The sequence below is a fragment of the Danio rerio genome, chromosome 13, assembly GCF_049306965.1.
Source record: "Danio rerio strain Tuebingen ecotype United States chromosome 13, GRCz12tu, whole genome shotgun sequence".
NCBI lineage: Eukaryota > Metazoa > Chordata > Actinopteri > Cypriniformes > Danionidae > Danio > Danio rerio.
The window spans coordinates 27,646,595-27,665,879 of record NC_133188.1 but is presented as its reverse complement, the minus strand read 5'-3'; the positions used below and the strand labels follow the sequence as shown (position 1 = coordinate 27,665,879).

General features: G+C 33.6%; 1 protein-coding gene across 2 annotated transcripts; it reads left to right on the top strand.

The window, feature by feature from the left end:
- The first annotated feature begins 1,220 nt into the window (after positions 1-1,220).
- On the top strand, positions 1,221-17,772 carry slc1a4 (solute carrier family 1 member 4). 2 transcript variants are annotated; one of them, XM_005156786.5, is made up of 8 exons: positions 1,221-1,855; positions 4,207-4,249; positions 5,728-5,793; positions 8,975-9,141; positions 11,173-11,406; positions 12,405-12,599; positions 13,361-13,495; positions 16,412-17,772. In XM_005156786.5, exons 1-8 carry the CDS (start codon positions 1,341-1,343, stop codon positions 16,674-16,676), a joined length of 1,620 nt encoding a protein of 539 aa, XP_005156843.2. In that variant the 5' UTR covers positions 1,221-1,340; the 3' UTR covers positions 16,677-17,772.
- The last annotated feature ends 1,513 nt before the right edge of the window (positions 17,773-19,285 follow it).

The window sequence follows — 19,285 nt, the reverse complement described above, 5'->3', positions numbered from 1 at the left end:
ATATGGGGATTGTATGACAACAACAACAACAATAAAAAAAATAAAATCATAATAATAATAACAATAATAACAAAAACATCAATAATAACTACAACAACAACATCAATAATAATAAAATAATAACAATAACAACAATAACAATAAAAATAATAAAAACAAAACTAGTAATAATAATAACAATAATAACAACAGCAATAATAATAATAACAATATAAATAATAATAACAATAATAATAATAATAATGATAAAAACATCAACAACAACCACAGTAATAATAATAATAATAATAATAATAATAATAATAATAATAATAAAAACAATAAAAACATAAATAACAACAACAACAACAATCACAATAATAATAATACTAACAATATTATTATCAATAATAATAATAATTCTTACAATAATAATAATAACAATAATAATAATAATAATAATAATAAATAACAATAATAATAACAACAACAACAATAATAATAATAATTATTATTATTATTATAAATAAATAAATAATAATAACAATAATAACAATATTAAATAATAAAAATTAAAAATAATAACAATATTCAACAATAATAATAAAATAATAATAATAATAATAGTCTCTATTCACATGAAGGAAACAGAAAGTCAAGCACTTGCTTCTACATTTCATCAGTATTTTAGTAGGCCTATATTACATTGTGATTACATATTTAATAATTTAATATATAATTTATTTAAACATTATGTAGATTAAACATTTGTAAACATTTTTTTATTCAGACTACTTGAAGAGACAGAATGACCCTGGTATTATTTTTCTAAATTCAGCAATATAATGTTAACATTAAATATAACCTAAATTGTACATTATTAGGCCTATTATTACTACTAATATGGTAAAATACTGACTGATTGATTGATTGATTGATTGATTGATTGATTGATTGATTGATTGATTGATTGATTGATTGATTGATTGATTAATTGATTGATTGATTGATTGATTACTTCAATTTAATTTCATTCATGCAGTTTATTTGCATGCAAATTATGAAATGCACACTTAAAATTCGCCAATAACATTATTATTATTATTATTAATCATTCTATGTTGCATGATTAGTTTCTGATATCAGCAACCCTTTGCCTTGTTGCATCATTTCATCTTGGTCCAGGAGTGCGCATGCCCTGAGTCTTCATCTTTAAAAGCCCCCTCGTCATTGGTAGATGCAGCACATGTCTATAAGTGCCGGCTGGTTTTTACGAGCGCTCTCCAGTCCGCTCTGCTCCACGCACACGCACGCTTCTCTCGAGTAAAGCCTGGTTCCTCTTAAAAAGAAGGCGGAAAATCATGGAGGAGAAGAAGAGCGAAATCAACGGACACGCTGGGCACAAATGCTCGTTACCAACGGTCTCAATAAAATCAGAAAAGAAAAGCTGTAAGGACACATGCGCCGGTTTCTTCAAAAGAAACCTGCTGGTGATCATGACGGTGTCCGGGGTCCTGGTGGGCGTCGGGCTAGGGATGATGGTACGGAACATGAACCTCACCCGTGCGCAGATGACTTATTTCGCCTTCCCCGGAGAAATGCTGCTGAGGATGCTCAAGATGATCATCCTGCCTCTGGTGGTGTGCAGTTTAATTTCTGGCGCCGCGAGTCTGGACACGCGCTCGCTGGGAAAGCTAGGAGGAATCGCCGTGTCTTACTTTCTGGTGACCACCCTAATCGCTTCATCTATCGGGGTCGCGCTCGCCTTCATCATCAAACCGGGAGTGGGAGCCGGAGCGCTCAACACCAACAACTTGGGGCTGGAAGGCGTGAGCAACAACAAAGAGACGGCGGATTCGTTTTTAGACCTTGCGAGGTATTATTTTAGTTATGAAAATTATTGCTAATAATAATGTCTACAAATAATAGCGGAGCGCTATTTTAAATGAGAAAGCAGTGCACTAATACAGCGCGCAATCCGCTCAGTGCAAGTTACCGGCTTGATTAACCCATTTAAGCCCACCGGCTGCTATAGTTTACCGCATATTCAAATACGATTTTCTTGGGGGGAAAAAACTGGGGAAAATAAATGCAAAATATATGTTTATATAACAAGGCTACATGCATGAAACCACTTAGGAGGATTTGGGCTCAAATTGGTTAATGTATGTGCCAGAATGATTATACTTTTTTAAACAATATTTTTATTTGGACTTTTTGAAAAGATAGTATGTTGTACAATAGATAGTAGACCTGCACCTGGGTCCTATATATTTTTAAGTTGATTAGTAAAATTTTAACATTATATATAAAGTGTACATTATCAGGACTAATATTACTACTAATATGGTAAAATACTGATTGATTGATTGATTGATTGATTTATGATTTCACTTTAATTTAATTTATATATTTTAATAGAATGCAAATTATGAAATGCACACACATTGGCACACAATTTGCCAATAACATTATTATTATTATTATTATTATTATTATTATTGCAGAATGCTGAAGGCCATGGTGAGATTTAACTTACAAGAATTTACTTGCAGACCATGTGATAATTTAAAAGTTGGGTTTAAAGGGATAGTTCACCAAAAAAAATTAAATTCTGTCATTGCCCCAACTTGTTTAGAACAGCCCCCAACTTGTTTCAGTTTCTGTCTTCTGTTGAACCCAAATGAAGATGTTTTGAAGAATGTTGGAAAGCAGCAGCAATTGACTTCCATAGTATTTGATATTTTTCTATGTATAGAAAACAGCTGGAAAAACAGATGGAAATATATTATTTGATTTATATAATACTACTATTTTATTATATTTTTCACACTAACAAAAAGTTTCGAAAAGTGAGGAGTCGAGACGAATTTGAAGCTTTTATATCAGGATGGAATCAGATATTACTAATTTGTAAATAAAACAAAGGGCCATTGTTGTTATGAAAATTATCTTTTTTGTGTGTCTGGCTTCAACTAAGTCATATGCTCATATTTCTCTTGACCCATCCAAATCCATAAAGAAATGGAATTATTCTCTATAAAAATACAAATCACTGATATTAAACTTTTATCAAAGTTTTCTTTTAAAGTTGCATAAAAAATTATAACAGAGTATTTCATTGGTCAGAGTGTTTTAACCTTCTGGAGCTGTTTGCATTGTGACAAAAATTACAGCTTTTTCAAAGAAGTTAAGTTATAAATATTTTTTTTATTTAATATAGCATATTTAGGGGGAATTATGTTACTGAATTATATGCAGTAGTCATTTAAGCCATTTTTGACTTTTTGGAATACAAGAATTTAAATACACACTCATAAATAAAGGTATAAAAAGGTGCAAAACTTCACTTGGGTGATATTTTTTTCAAAAGATTCATAGAGATATTTTATCATCTAAAATGTCTAAATATGTACCTTATGGAAAAGCACTGCCTTAGTAACAGCTTTGTACCTTTATATCTTTGAATGTGGTTTATGGATACATTAGATGACATGACAAATATCAATGTTATTTTTCTTCTTATGCTATCTTTTTAGTATGAGTTATGATTTTGTACCATTCTGATCTAAAAATAGAAAACAAAAAATAAAACAGCTCCTTATTCTCATTTTTCAACCTACTGGGTGTAGTACAACACTTCTGTACAAAAACTGATTGATTTTAATCATAATCATGGTAATTATGATAATCTAGCATGCACCATGTCATACACCAGAACATAAAACAGAAAGGTTTTTCATATTAAAATAAAAAATCTTTTAATTAACTTATTACACAAAGAATTATGTCTACATTCCACACAAAAATATACTTTTCATTGGACACTTTTGTGTGAACTTAAAGCCTCTGAAACCTATGCAATTATATAACAAAATTGAAAAATGGCTGCATAATAGGTCTGCATAAACTTGAGGAAAACATACTTCTATTTACCTCAGAGTTCACATGGTTACTAGAATAATCCTCTTTTTTAACTGAGGTCACATGCTGAATAATAACTAACCTCAGTTTAGTTTAAAATAATCCATTCTGTAACCTGCGTGAATGAACATCAGTTTGTAGATATATTGATGAGTGTAGATCAATGCAAAACTTCCTTTATGGGTCCATCATGTTGCAAGCGGGTGGGAATTTAGCAATGCTGTCCATCTGTGACGATAAGAGCTTATTTTCACACATGTCTGCATCACTGCCTTATCTCTCTTGCTTGTTTTTCCTTTTCAGAAACCTGTTTCCATCCAACCTAGTGGCTGCGGCTTTCCGCTCAGTAAGTTTTATCCTCAAGCTGTCCCCAAAACACACTCACAAACACTCACAACAGCGTTTATATCCGGAATGAATATTTGTAGATCACTTCCTTCATGTTAACAGCTCCTTCATATCTAATTGAGAGAGTCACAAAATGGAGCAAGCATTTTTGTCCCAGCTCAATAAATACCTCCCATCCTTTCTCACTACTAAGCAACCGGGCAGTTTCCATAGCAAGCTGATTCCATTCCTTGGCGCCTGGCAACCTGGCTTGGTTCACTGGGTTGTACCACACGGGCAACTGCTCAACAGTGAGCATGCTCTGCTAAAAGCCAGGTCAGGGGGTTCGTGACTCTAGGAGATAAGATCGATGTGTCCAGACCGGAGCATGCAGATGACCCTGTTGACATAAACCGAATGGGGCTTCGAGTTATCAATTTGTAAAATAAAACAAAAAGCCAGAGTAGATTTAATCGGGGTCATTAGGTGCAGATGGGATGTTTCTTTATCCTGTGGGAGAATGTTTCTCCATCCAGTTGGGTTTCCATTGACGGTCACCTGGAAGGAGTCCAGATAGGCTTTAAAGGGGAGGAGACACAGATTAGCAGGATTAATATAGAAATGCCTGGGAATTATTTTACTGGCCTGTTGCAAATGAACTTGTTCACACTACATTTTTTGCAGATCTCTTCCAGTTTGTTATAACTGTGAAAAATGTTTATGGGTTAGATTTTGCTGTCACATGCAAGTCAGGTTCAGATTATGCAAACATTGCTAATTCATATCAATTAAAGGCACATTAGAGATGTTGTTAATTGTGAACCTTTAGAGCTGGTTCATACATAACACATTTTTAAATATTCGTTGTAGTGATTTTTAGGCAGCCTTACTTTAAAATGAAAGTATTATCGATTATCGGTATAGCCAAAATTATGCAAAATTTCCATAACAATAGCCTGTTTTTTTCCTCAGGACTACTTTCAAAGTAAACCTTTTGTAAAAAAAAAAAAATATATATATATATATATATATCACAATGCAATAAAGAAAATCTACTTATAAAAATGCTGAATTTTTAAATTAGTCTGCTCATTTTTTATAAATAGAGGAACACATTCTGTTCTGAACTGCACCTACTTTCTTTCTGTTTTAAAATACGAAAGACAGAAGAAAACTAAACTGAGTGCACCAGCTCATATAATTGGAGTTTTTGAGGAACAGGGGTCCTGAATAGTAGGGTTGTTGGGGGATCTTTGTCCTTGTCTCGGTGTGTACCAGTCTCAAAGTCCTCTTCAGCTAAACTTTAAATACAGCTTTTGTGAGTATTTTGGCACAAGGCTCGCACAGAAACAGGCTCAATGCAGAGAAATAATCAAATGCATCACAGTTCATGAAGCTGCACACTGGAACGAACTGAAATCAGCCAAAATAGCTTTGTGATCAGCACTGCATGCAGCTCATGGTGTTTTTCTTCTCTGTCTCTCACTTTTGTCACAGTATGCCACTGACTACAAGACAGTTCTTATTGGAAATGGAACAAATGGAACCCTCAACTACCAGAAGGTACTTAATCTTTATATTTATCTTCAAACAATAATTATATATATTTCAAATAAATAATTTATTTGATTATGTAGGCTTTATTTCTGTGCAATACCTTATTTTATTCAGTTCATTCTTTTGAAACGATTTTAATACTGGGGTTAATCCAAATATACTTTTAGAGTTTTTAGCAAAAATTCTGTTGTTAAAAGCTGAACAGAATTTATATATGTAGCATACTAAAATAGCCATAGAAGCTGTCATGGCATTAAACAAACAAACAAACAAACAAAAACAAACAAACAAACAAACAAACAAACAAACAAACAAACAAATCAATGTCCTGACTTTACATTACAATGAACTTTTACTGTTCCCCTTCGATCACCTGTTGAAACATTTATTAAACCCTACAATTTTGAATTCTTTTAAAAAAATGAATCTCAATTCCAGCATCTTGGATGGTTTGTTTCTGACCAATCAGTAGTGCTGGCTTTTTGGCAGCCTTGAATGAGCCTGCTGTTTGTTTGCATAGGGCCAGGGTTGACGCAGCCAGTTTTGCTGCGCCTGTCCTACTAAGCACTCAAGCAGCTGGAGATGGCAATCCTTTCCTTAAGGGCTTTTTTTTCTGTGTGTCTCCCATGTGTCTGCATTCTAGTCTCAGCATAGCACCTAAAGGCTTGTGAATAAAGGGACTAAGCTGAAGGAAAATGAATGAGATAACATGAGCAGGTTTTCTGTTAACAAGTAAAATAAAAGTTACATCCAGAACCATATGAGTTCAGATTTCCACCCAACTGCACTGAAATTCATTCATACTTTCAGTTTAAAGATGCAGTATATAAGAGAGAAGGATTGGCATTGGACCTTGAGGCAGGAATCAAACTTGGGTTGCCGTGAGCACCAGAGTGCCATGTGTCAATTTGCACGGACCATTATGAAAATTTTATTAACAATTTCAAAAGCTTACCAACAGAATAGTGTTTGAATGTACATTTCAGTGAGCTTTTTTTGAATGCAAAATGTCTCGGAACTTTAATTAATGCAAATGTACTAGGGCTGCATGATACTGGGAAAATATCCCATGTGCGATATTGTTGAGTGTTAAAATAACAATATTTCCATCTTATCAAATATTGTAAAAACGATTAATTTATGTAAGGATCATACTAAAACAAACACACTTTAAAACTTTTAAGGCAGTACAACAACAAAAAAACATAATCCTAATTTCCTTTTGCTTTTTCTTGTTGACTCAACTTTTGAAATCATAAGCTGAACTGATATTAAAATTATTTGTCAGTAATACAAAAAACATTTAGTTGGGTTCACATAAGATTATTAGTTTTCTGGAGAGGTGAACTACTCTGTAACAAAACCTTTTAAGTCATGCCAACTGAACATTTTTCTGCAGTTGACTGAACAAATAAAAACAAAATCCTTAATTCCTTATATTTTTCTTGTGTATGCAAGTCTTTTTTTTAACCTTTAACGGACAATAGAGAGTATAGACAGGAAAGCGTGGGGAGAGGAGAGAAGGGAAGTATCAGCATTGGATCTCGAGGCAGGAATCAAACTCGTGTCACTGTGAACACCGGAGTGCTATGTGTTGATGCACAAACCACTCAACCATTGGTGCCGACATGTACTCAACTTTTGAAAACAACAGTTTTACTGACTTAAAATGTCTAAAGTTGAGTAAACCAAAAAACTCTATATAAAATTGTTACTAGGAAATAAAACGTTATCAGAACGAACAAACATAGTTCAATTGAAAAAAAAACAGGAAGGCATGCTGCACATGTGAAGCAATTCAAAGCATTTTTCCCTGTTTGTCTCTCCATGTTTTGATGCTTGTCTTGTTTACCGTTATTGTTGTTTTACCTCCAGTCCTGTTTCTAATTCTGTCTAATAAATGTTTTGTTTCCATTTGTCTGTTTTATTATTATTAATATTAATTGAAATATGTTTGTTTGTTTGTTCTGATGTTTTATTTCTTAGTATCAATTTCCACAAGAGGTTTTTTTGTTCACTCAGTTGAGTGTACATGTCAGCACCAATGTTGTAGTGGTTAGTGCTTCGACACATGGCACTCCAGTGTTCAGGGTGACCCGAGTTCGATTACCGCCTCGAGGTCTTATGCTGATCCTTCTTCTCTTTTCTCTCCCCATGCATTCCTGTCTATATCTTCTACTGTCCTATCAGTTAAAGGTTAAAAAATGTATCAAAATAAGAATAATGTGTTGTGTACATGAGAAAAAATGAAAGGAAATAAGGATTATGTTTTTACAGTGCAGTTTATGGATCCAATTAAAACAACAACAACAACATATAGACTTTAAAACACCATGAATGACTAAAAACCTAGACAGAAATTCTGATTCTTATTGGCTTTTTTTCAAGCAATAGTATCTATTTTCAGGCTTAGATTCACCTAATATCACCTACTGATGATGTGAGAATGAAGATAGAAATACCCCTATCTAATTGGTCAGATTTAAATAAACAACCTATGCATGCATAGTTTATTAACATCCATTCTATTGATGGTTCCTTTAAAATGGCACAAGCTATAACAGAAGTATTTACTACTGTATGTGATTAGCCTTTGTAAAAATCACCGGGTCTTCATTACATCCTGGCTCAACTAAAATGTCTCATATCTGCTGGTGCATAGGCAAATATGTGGGCAATCTCTCAGAACGCTTGAGGTCCGTAATTGCTTAAGTAGGGCTTACAGAACAACCAGTGCTGTGTGCCAAGTGATGAGCCGTGCCTGTATGTGTGATTAAGCCCAGAACAAGAGCAGGATTGAGTGGAACAGTAGCTCAGTCCCGTCAGATCTTCATCACCCTGTGACCACACTGCCTCCACCGCTGAGGGAAAGTCTGTCTGAGGGCCAATCCTCATCACGTTTCATCTTTTGAAAGTCACTTGTCCATGCACAATCATATCAAGTTCAGCGACAGGGAATATGACATTTCACCATTGAGTGGGAGCATTTGTTAATAGAAGTTAATTAGTCAAATTTAGCACTGAACACATTTCATCAGTTAAAACAAAGTGGATTGTTGCATTGTTCATGGATTCTGCTGCCAAGAAAACATTGAAAAGAATTAATGGCATTATTATACTGTTTGATTGTGCTCTTCTAATGTAAGCCACTTTAAACCAATGGAAAACATGGTCTGGTGGGTTTCAGGTTCCCTTTGGAACAGACACAGATGGAATGAATATTCTGGGTCTTGTTCTCTTCGCTATGGTTTTTGGAGTTGCTTTGAGGAAGCTTGGGGCAGAAGGAGAGGAGCTCATTCGCTTTTTTAATGCCTTCAATGAAGCCACTATGGTGCTTGTGTCCTGGATCATGTGGTAAGTGAAGATCTTTGATCAAGTCTTTGACATCTAATCCAGTAAAATACTATTATATTATATTATATTATATTATATTATATTATATTATATTATATTATATTATATTATATTATATTATATTATATTATATTATATTATATTATATTATATTAATAGTCTATATATATTGACTGCATGTAAAGGAAATTTGATCATGTTATAGAATTTCAGTTCAAACATTTTTATTGGTATTTAACAAGACCATACATAGTAGTATATAATACAGAATAAAAAAATTACAGACTGTCTTTTAGTTACAGTTTTCTTTTTTTTTCACTATCCCCTCAAAATAAAATTAATTAAATTTATGAATTAAAAGCAAACACATCTTCTGAGAGAAAAAAAAAAAAAAATTAAATAAATAAATAAATAATTGAGACAGTTTACCAATAAAAGAGTAAAACATTTGTAAAGAAAATGATGAAAAGATCACTTTAAGGAGTCAATATTTCCTCTTTCCAGATATTTATAGCGTATTAGAGCTGATATCAGCAGAACAGGGGAAGCCTTTCATATAGTCTAATACAGGACTCTAGGTCCTGTATTAGACCAGGACTCCAGAGAGAGTCCTGCAAGTAAACATCTTAATTTCTCAAGTTTTATGTAGCTACATTTTTCTCGGATCCACTTGTCATGTGATGGAGGAATTACCTGTTCACATTTGATAACTATGGCTCGTCTAGCTAGAGTAGAAAAAAGCAATAATCTGGCAAGATCAACTTTCAACTGAAATGCCAAAAGAGGCTCTAAAGGGGTTAGGCTCTAGATATATGTTAATAGCTTAATTAAGTGTATCAAAAACAATGGACCAGAAATTCTCCAGAACTAAAACTCCAGAACAAATGGATATGGTTAGCAGGAGACTGCTTACAGCAGGGGTGTCCAAACTAGGTCCTGGAGGGCCGGTGTCCTGCAGATTTTAGCTCCAACTTGCCTCAATACACCTGCAAGAATGTTTCTAGAAAGCCTAGTAAGAGCTTGATTAGCTAGCCTGGGTGTGTGATTGGGGTTGAAACTAAACTTTGCAGGACACCGGCCCTACAGGACTGAGTTTGGACATGCCTGGCTTACAGCAATGACAGGCATCACTTCTATCAGGAAAAAAAAAATCTAATTTGGCATTAGTCAAATGAGCTCTTTGGAGCACCTTACATTGCAGTGTTTGACACATATGGAGGAGGAGTGGACCATCTTTGAAATATCTTCCCATTTATCTTCCTCAATACCAACACCAAGGTCATTTTCCCTAGATTCCGTGAGAGAAACCAAAGGATTGACATTTAGTGTACTTGATAGATGTTTCTGGCCCGTATCTACACTGAAGACATAGTCAAGACAGTATTCAGGGGTGCAGTTTTCAGAGCAAACATTTGATTAAAATTGAGAAATATTAAATAAATAATAAAATATAAAATACTTTTCCGAAACTAATGATAACAAGGGCAAACAACTTTCTCACGATGTTGTTATTCATGTTTCTCTCGTCATCCATGTAACAGTGTGTAATATTGCGTTCATGTAAATTTTGGTATAATAATACCATAAACAATGTATTTTGTGATTCCAAGACAAATATGAAACAATAGATTTTGTTTCATCAATATAATATAATATAATATAGTATAATATAATATAATATAATATAATATAATATAATATAATATAATATAATATAATATAATATAATATAATATAATATAATATATTCCCAGAGATGGGTTGTGGCTGGAAGGGCATCCGCTGCGTAAAAACTTGCTGGATAAGTTGGCGGTTCATTCCACTGTGGTGACCCCAGATTAATAAAGGGACTAAGCCGACAAGAAAATGAATGAATAATAATATAATATAATATAATATAATATAATATAATATAATATAATATAATATAATATAATATAATATAATATAATATAATATAATATAATAAAAACAAAGGATTTCTAAATGATGCACATGATATGTGATATATTCTGTCATATTGTTCTTCAGGTATGTGCCTTTTGGCATCATGTTCTTGGTTGGCAGTAAGATCGTGGAGATGGAAGATGTGGTTCTGTTGGTCACTAGTTTGGGAAAGTACATTTTCGCCTCAATCCTGGGCCACATCATCCATGGTTGTATTATCCTACCTCTTATCTACTTCGGCTTCACTCGTACAAACCCCTACAGTTTCTTGTCTGGCCTCATCACACCTTTTACCACTGCCTTTGCCACCTGCTCCAGGTAATTTGTTATAGTTTGTGCACTTCTGTTGTATCATGAGCAGATTTAGTTGAGCTAATCTACATTCCCTTTCTCTAAGCTTCTGTAGATTATTGTATTTATTTGGGTTGGTCTGGTTTACAGAAGTATTTCCTTCCTGTTTTTTCTTGAAACACTGGTCTTGTTAAATCTTTAGTAGTGTTGTTGCAAATGACGAAACACAAAAACATTGATTTGATTATATTCATATCTTTTGTCCATACTGACCACAGATATGATTTCTTTTAGGAGAGGATCCATTGGGTTGTGCCAACCAAGTCATTTTGTGTTTAAAAGATGTCTAATCCTAACAAAGACAGTCTGTGAATATCTAATAGACAACTAATGATAGTTTAAAAACACTACTAGTCATAAGAGAATTAGACAGACTTTGCATGTGTAGTCATGTCTATTTCAAGACTAATCTATTTTTGTCTATTAGATAGACATCTAGACATTATTAGATTTTCAACGACAGTCCAAATTAAGCCTTGTTTTAGCCATGACGTCTGTTTGGACGTCTATTAGACATCTTTTAAACTCACTCAAAAATGCTTGGATTGTTTTTTTCTGAACTTTTCTTGTAATATTTCAAACAAAGAGAAATTTACATGTGAACTTGAAAGCACACAACTTTGTTTTTCTTTCAAACCAAAACTTACAATTTCAGACGGTGTTTAATCTCATTTGGTTAGTTTGAATAGTTGTTTTTTGTTACTGTTTGAATACAGTTATGAGCATCTACATTTAAAAAACATACTAGTCAAATGCGCTGTCGACTACAGGACATCTGCTCTGGAAGTGTTCATAAGCTGGAAACTTTGCTCAAACTTGTATTTAGACTTGTCTACTATTGAACGGCTTAACAAAAACATTTTAATATAAGGTGTTAACAGGTGATCTCCCTAAAAAATATTCTAAAAGTATTTCTGTTTAGACGTAAAACATTTAAATCTTGTCTGTTTCTCATGTCTGTGCAGCTCAGCGACTCTGCCCACCATGATGAAGTGTGTAGAGGAGAACAACGGTGTCGACAAACGAATCAGTCGGTTCATTTTACCTATCGGAGCCACTGTTAACATGGATGGAGCGGCCATTTTCCAGTGTGTTGCTGCTGTGTTTATTGCCCAGCTCAACAATGTTCATCTTAACGCAGGCCAGATCTTCACAATCCTGTGAGTGTACATCCCTATCAGCTGGAGCATACTGTGAACGTTCCTGGTTACAAAAATGTAATATTTTTGGTTTGAAAATTAATATTTGTTACCATGTCTCAGTGAATGTAGGTGCATTTAAACAAAACACATTTATTAGATAGATATATTTATTCAAATAATAGTTTAGTCTCCAAACATATTTAGAAATTGAAAGATAATACAATTAAATACAAGCAAAATATTGCACAAATAAATTACAACCTACAAAATTTCAACAAAACTTTTCTATTTTTTTTGCTTCTCTTGATTCTTCCTTTTTTAAAATTAGTATTTAATGTTTTTTAATAAAATAAATTGGGTGTACTAGTTTTTGGAACGCTATTGTAAGTTATTTTGTTAGATAAGCTCCAGATTTGGCTTCAGTACTGACTAATCTAATGAATAAACACACATATAATATTGTACAGCTTCCTATAAAAAATATGGATTTAAAAGAGAGATTTGTGAGGGGTGTACTTATATATCCTAAGCACTGTACAACATGTTCTCTGGTTGTAAGATGCTAAGCTTGATCTAAATTTACAAATAATATCATTCACTATCTGGAGCCTCTCCCAGTGTGCCAGGTTATGCAGTTTGGATGGCGATGAATGAGCTTCTTCAAATCTGGCTTTTAGCACCATGATATCATCGCTAGGAATTTGTGTATGTAATATATGTACAGTTAGTCACTTTGGATAAAGCGTCTGCTAAATGATTGCTTGTTTGCGTATTGACAGGGTGACAGCCACCGCTTCTAGTGTGGGAGCAGCAGGTATTCCAGCCGGAGGAATCATCACCATCGCCATCATTCTGGAAGCCATTGGTCTGCCAACCCATGACCTGTCACTCATGTTGGCCGTAGACTGGATTGTGTAAGACAGCTTAATTCTCCCATTTTAGTTGTTTCTAAGAGTGTGTCATTCAGTAATATATATATATATATATATATATATATATATATATATATATATATATATATATATATATATATATATATATATATATATATATATATATAATGTTGAAGTCAAAATTTTTAGCCCTCTTGTAAATATTTTTTCAAATACTTTCCAAATTATGTTCAACAACAAGGATTTGTTCATAGTATGTCCTATAATGTTTTTTTCTTCTGGAGAAAGTTTAATTTGTTTTATTTTGCCTAGAGTATAAGCAGTTTTGAATTTAAAAAAAACTATTATGGTCAACATTATTAGCCCCCATAAGAAATATTGTTTTTGAATCTACAGAACAAACCACTGATATACAATGACTTGCCTAATTACCCTAAATAACCTAGTTAAGCCTTTAAATTGCACTTTAAGCTGAATACTAGTGTCTTGAAAAAATATCTAGTAAAATAATATATACAGTCATCATGGCAAAGATAAAATAAATCAGTAATTAAAACTTTTATGTTTAGAAATTTGTTAGAAAAAGTCCTCACTCTGTTAAACACAAATTGGGGAAAGATATACAAGGGAGCTAATAATTCCAGAGGGCTAAACATTCTGACTAGCCACCTTTTTCTGTGTTTCTGTGTTGAGCTGCACTTCTAGTTGGGTAATTTTAAAATACACTGAAATGTTACACTAATAATACTCACTTAAAATTCTGAATCTTGTATTTAATGTTTGCATTATTGTGGCAGAATTTTTTGTGTGTTGTTAAGGGTTACAAATGACTATTATTTTGTGAAAAAGGTTTTTGATGTTATTCACAGTCTGGTGAAAGTAACTTCGTATTTGAGTGTTTGGTTTTAATGTCCAATGTTTTATCTGGAAAGACAATAATGCAACATTTCTACACATTCAGTTTATTATTCTTATTATTATTTAGGGAAAATGATTATTTACAACTAAATGAAAGTTAGGGTTTCCTCTGGGTGCTCCGGTTTCCCCCACAGTCCAAAGACATGTGGTGTAGGTGAAATAAACTAGATTGGCCATAGTGTATGTGTATGAGTGAATGTGTATGGATGTTTCCCAGTACTGGGTTGCAGCTGGAAGGGCATCCGCTGTGTAAAAAATATGCTGTATAAGTTAGCGGTTCATTCCACTATGGTGACCTCTAATTAATAAAGGGACTAAATTGAAAAACAAAGGAATGAATGAGTAAGTTAATCCCATAAATTGGCAAAGCATCATAAGCATAGGGAAAAGGTTGAACATTGAACATTAAAGTTTTTTGGGACAAACTTTTATATTGGTTTGAGAAAAGCAAGTTTAAACTTCGTGTGAAAACATTCATTCACCTTCTTTTCGACTTAGTTCCTTTATTAAACTGGGGTCATCACAGCAGAATGAACCGCCAACTTATCCAGCATATGGTATACTTAGCAGATGCCCTTCCAGCTGCAACCCATCACTGGGAAACATCCATACACACACACATACACTATGGACAATTTAGCCTACCCAATTCACCTAGACCACATAAAACCAACGTAAACACGGGGAGAGCATGCAAACTCCACACACTAACTGACCCAGCCGGCGCTTGAACCAGCAACCTTCTTGCTCCAGCCAAGGCTCGAACCAGCAACCTTCTTGCTGTAAGGCAAACATGCTACCCACAATGCAGCCAGTGCAAACATAAAAATGATAGTATAGCATATTTCTAGCATGTTTTAGCTCTGTGTTACCACCTGACTAACAGTTCAGTTTGTGGTTGTTTAATACAATGCTAGCATTTCAATTCATATTTCTAAACATTACATTATTTTTTTTTTCATATAATGCACTCTTTCCAGAAATATAATGAAACTCGAAAGCTTTGCAGTGTTTTGTTTAAAGCTTTATAAGAGCCTTCATAAGCTTCTTATCATAATCAGAAATGTAATACTTGCATACTGTACACATTCAGAACACAACACGCAGGCTAAATTTACCATATAGAAATACAAATGAATAAAGTATATGTGCAGCTGAAGTCAAAGTTATTAGCTTGATAAAATTTGTATTATTTTCTAAATATTTCCAGAGTGCTGTTTATTAGAGACCCGCTTTTTTAAACATTATATTGAAACCTAATTTTAAATAACTAATTTCTGATAACTAATTTTTTCGTCTTTGCCATGATGACAGTACATAATATTTTACTAGTTATTTTGCAAGATGGTAGAATTCAGCTTAAAGTGTAATTTAAAAGCTTAACTAAGTTAATTAGGCAACATAATAAGCCAATAAAAAAAGTTTCTTAAGGGGTGAACATTATTTTTCATATTTAAAACTGCTTTTATTCCTGGCAAACTAAAACAAATATGACATAAGAAAAAAATATTGCTCCATTAAACATCATAAACAAAATATTTAAAATTAATAAATATTTCATAGAAGGGCTTATAATTTTGGCACACAGAGTATTCCAAGTATGTATCGCTGCAGCCCGGAGACCTGCAAGTGGGAGGAATTACACCGCAAGTAGGTTGGGTTTATCAGGGTACTGTGAGGTTGGGTTTAGGGTTGGATTTAGGTGTAGACGTTAATAAAACACAACAGTTTACTATGAGGTTGGGTTTAGGGTTAGGGTTAGGTGTACAAATTTATAAAGCACAATATTCAAATCTAAATACAACTAAATAAGGTTTGCCCAGCCCACTTGGAGCTCCAAGACCCACCCACTTGGAGCTGGCTCCGGCCTCCGTTTATACCCTTCTCAAGTATTCACATCAAATTTATTTTCACTAGACATATAAAAAGATCATCATAGAGTTTCCAGAACCATACTCTGCCGCTTGAGCTACAGTTTAACATGTTGACTAACAAAACTTGTGTCTGATTTGTGTTCAGAGACCGCACCACTACTGTGGTGAATGTGGAGGGTGATGCCCTCGGTGCTGGAATCCTTCACCACATCAATGAGCAAGAGATGAAGAAACAAAAGCATCAGCAGGAGCATCAGGAGGAGCAGGAGCTGCTGGAGGTCAAGGTGGAGGTGGTTGCTAACGTCAAAGCAGAAGAGGAAACCTCCCCACTCGTCACACACCAGAACCAAGAAGAAAACTCCTCACGCGAAACACTCAATGACAAGGACGGTGTGGAGTCTGTGCTGTAAACTGTCAACTGTGGTCTCTCATATCCTTCTCCTTCACTCTTTCTCTTTTACTTTTTAAAAAAACCACTAAAGACGTGATGTCGCTGTGAAGTTTACGTCAAACATAAGGTTTACTCGAATCTGTGAATGGAACACTAATGGCCAGTCTGTTTTACATTTAGTTTGAAGTATTTTACAGTTATGATAATCTTATCCAATTGTGCCAAATCGTTAGTTTTTGTGTTTGGGAACATCCCAGATTATATGTAAAAGTCGAAAAGGGAATATTTCCAATTTGCAAGAAGATAACAATGGATAGTAATGAAAACCAGTCACCGACTGACCTCTTGATCTTTATTTTAACTGATTGTGTGAAACATTAACTATTTTTGAAGATGAGCCGAAAAGTATTTGCTGTAAATATTTATGTCCCTAATAGCAAATCCTGTTAAATTATGAAATAGTCTGTTGATTTATCGGGGACTGTTTAAAAAATGTGCATGTGTGCTCGTGAAGCAGATCCACAGCTTGTGCTCTATGCTTTTAATACAATCTAATTTTAAGTGAAGCTCAGAAATTAAGATAAATCTCAGGGTCACTGGTGATATTAAACCTGAGGATGTGAGACATGCTGTATGGTCAAACATTTCCTGAAAGACCTCAGTTCTCATTAACACAGACACACACACACACGCACAAACACGCACACATATGCTGTCGTTTGACCCAAGAACATCTCACATGGTACATAGTGACCCCTTGTGGTCAGTGGGATTATAATTGTTGAACATTTTGTACATCTTATGCCCAATTTTTGCGTTTGGTCATTAGTTATGAAGTAAACCATTTGATGGACGATTTGATACGTATGAATGAGTTTAATTTATTGTAATTGTTTAGCCTTTTGTACTGCATTGAAGATTATTTTTCGTAATCTGTTGCTAAAGATCCAGATGTATGTAAAAGATTTAGGTGAACTCTAAAAGCTGTTAATTAGCACTTGATTGGTTTTATATACATTTTCTCCATGTACTTTTTCAGTCTCTTTTAACTGTAAGTTATCTTGTTACCAATGTGTGTCTGCCTAATATTAAACCAAAAGCATTTGTGTCTCTGATTTACGAGAGTTTTATTGTTACATTGTGAGAACCACCAATGGGCTATATGCGCAGCTAATGTTTTTCAGCCAATGATGAACTTCCGGTGAAAAGTTTATGTGACTGTTTTCAGTTTCATAAGGTTCCTTTTACAGCATCGATGTTGTACTGTAATTCAAGCATTTATTTAGTTGTTAAAGTGTAAAAAGAGATGACAGACTGTTTAAACGCATGTGCCGTCATTAGCAACTAGCCAGAGCTGACATTTTTTTAAAATTTCTCGGGTAAAATTCATTTCCATAAATTTTAAAGACAAGGCACAGAAAAATATAATTTAATGCAGTGCTTCTTGTTTGGTCAGATACCCAATTTATACTTCCAGGAGACTTGGGATGTCTGTCTTTAACGCAGCAATTTTGTATGGGATGACAAGTAACCAGAAGCCCTAGGGCTGACTGAATTTAAATGTGTGTGTCCATATACCCCATTGTAGGCCTAACCTGTTACTGATTACAAAGTATATAATGAAATTCGTAGTCATTCACATAAACTTTATGATTAGTTTAAGTCATAGGTAGGCCCACACGGAATCTGCGCGTGCAGAAATCCGCAGATTTCCACAGTTTTTTAGTTTATCATTGAGTGTATTTATTTACTTGTGTCAAAGTGTGTAAATTTATATTTATTCAGTTTTTAAATGCATTTCAGTAACATTATTGTGATATAATAATAGTAATATCAAAATGTTCACATGATCTATTTACAATACAGTTTGTAAAATAACATTTTCTGTCTTTTCGTAGGTATATTATATGAGAAACTTGCTTTGTTTACCAAATAAGTGGATCTAACTGGATTTGCAATGTAAACATTAAATAAAAGTTAAAATGTATTATTTTTTATTTCATATATTAAGTTCTTAGTTATGATATTCCTAAAATCATTTAACATAAATCCGTAGGTTTTTTAAAAACAAAATTCTCAGCAGAAATAGCAAAAAATGTCTGCAGATTCTGTCTGGGCCTCATATGTCTCAAACTCTATTCATGGAGGGATGCAGCTCTCAGTCTACTTGAGACTATTAAGCAGGTGCGAGTTGGAGGTGGTTAAAGCTAAACTATGCAGAGCTACGGCCCTCCAGGAATTGAGTTTGACCATTAGGTAATTTATACTGCTTGCTTTTGGATTATTAATATTGTAAAAATAAAAGTATGAATGAAAAAGTAGTACTTTCTTTGTTACCAACAAAATGCCTTAAAAACCATATTGCCAGGGTTTGTACATGTAAATATTAAATTTGTAAATAATGTTGGAGGGTTTGTGATGAAAAGCTAGAATTCAATTATAAATGTACAAATGTAACTAAAATGAAAAAAATATTTCATTTCATTTGAAATAATTTGTTGCATGTTGGTGTGACCTGAGATTGGATCTTTTTCATTTTGATTTAACAAATCAAAACTACAAACTAATCATAAATTGTTTATACAAGAGGTTGAAGATTTCAGATAGATAGTAAAATATTGAGGAAAC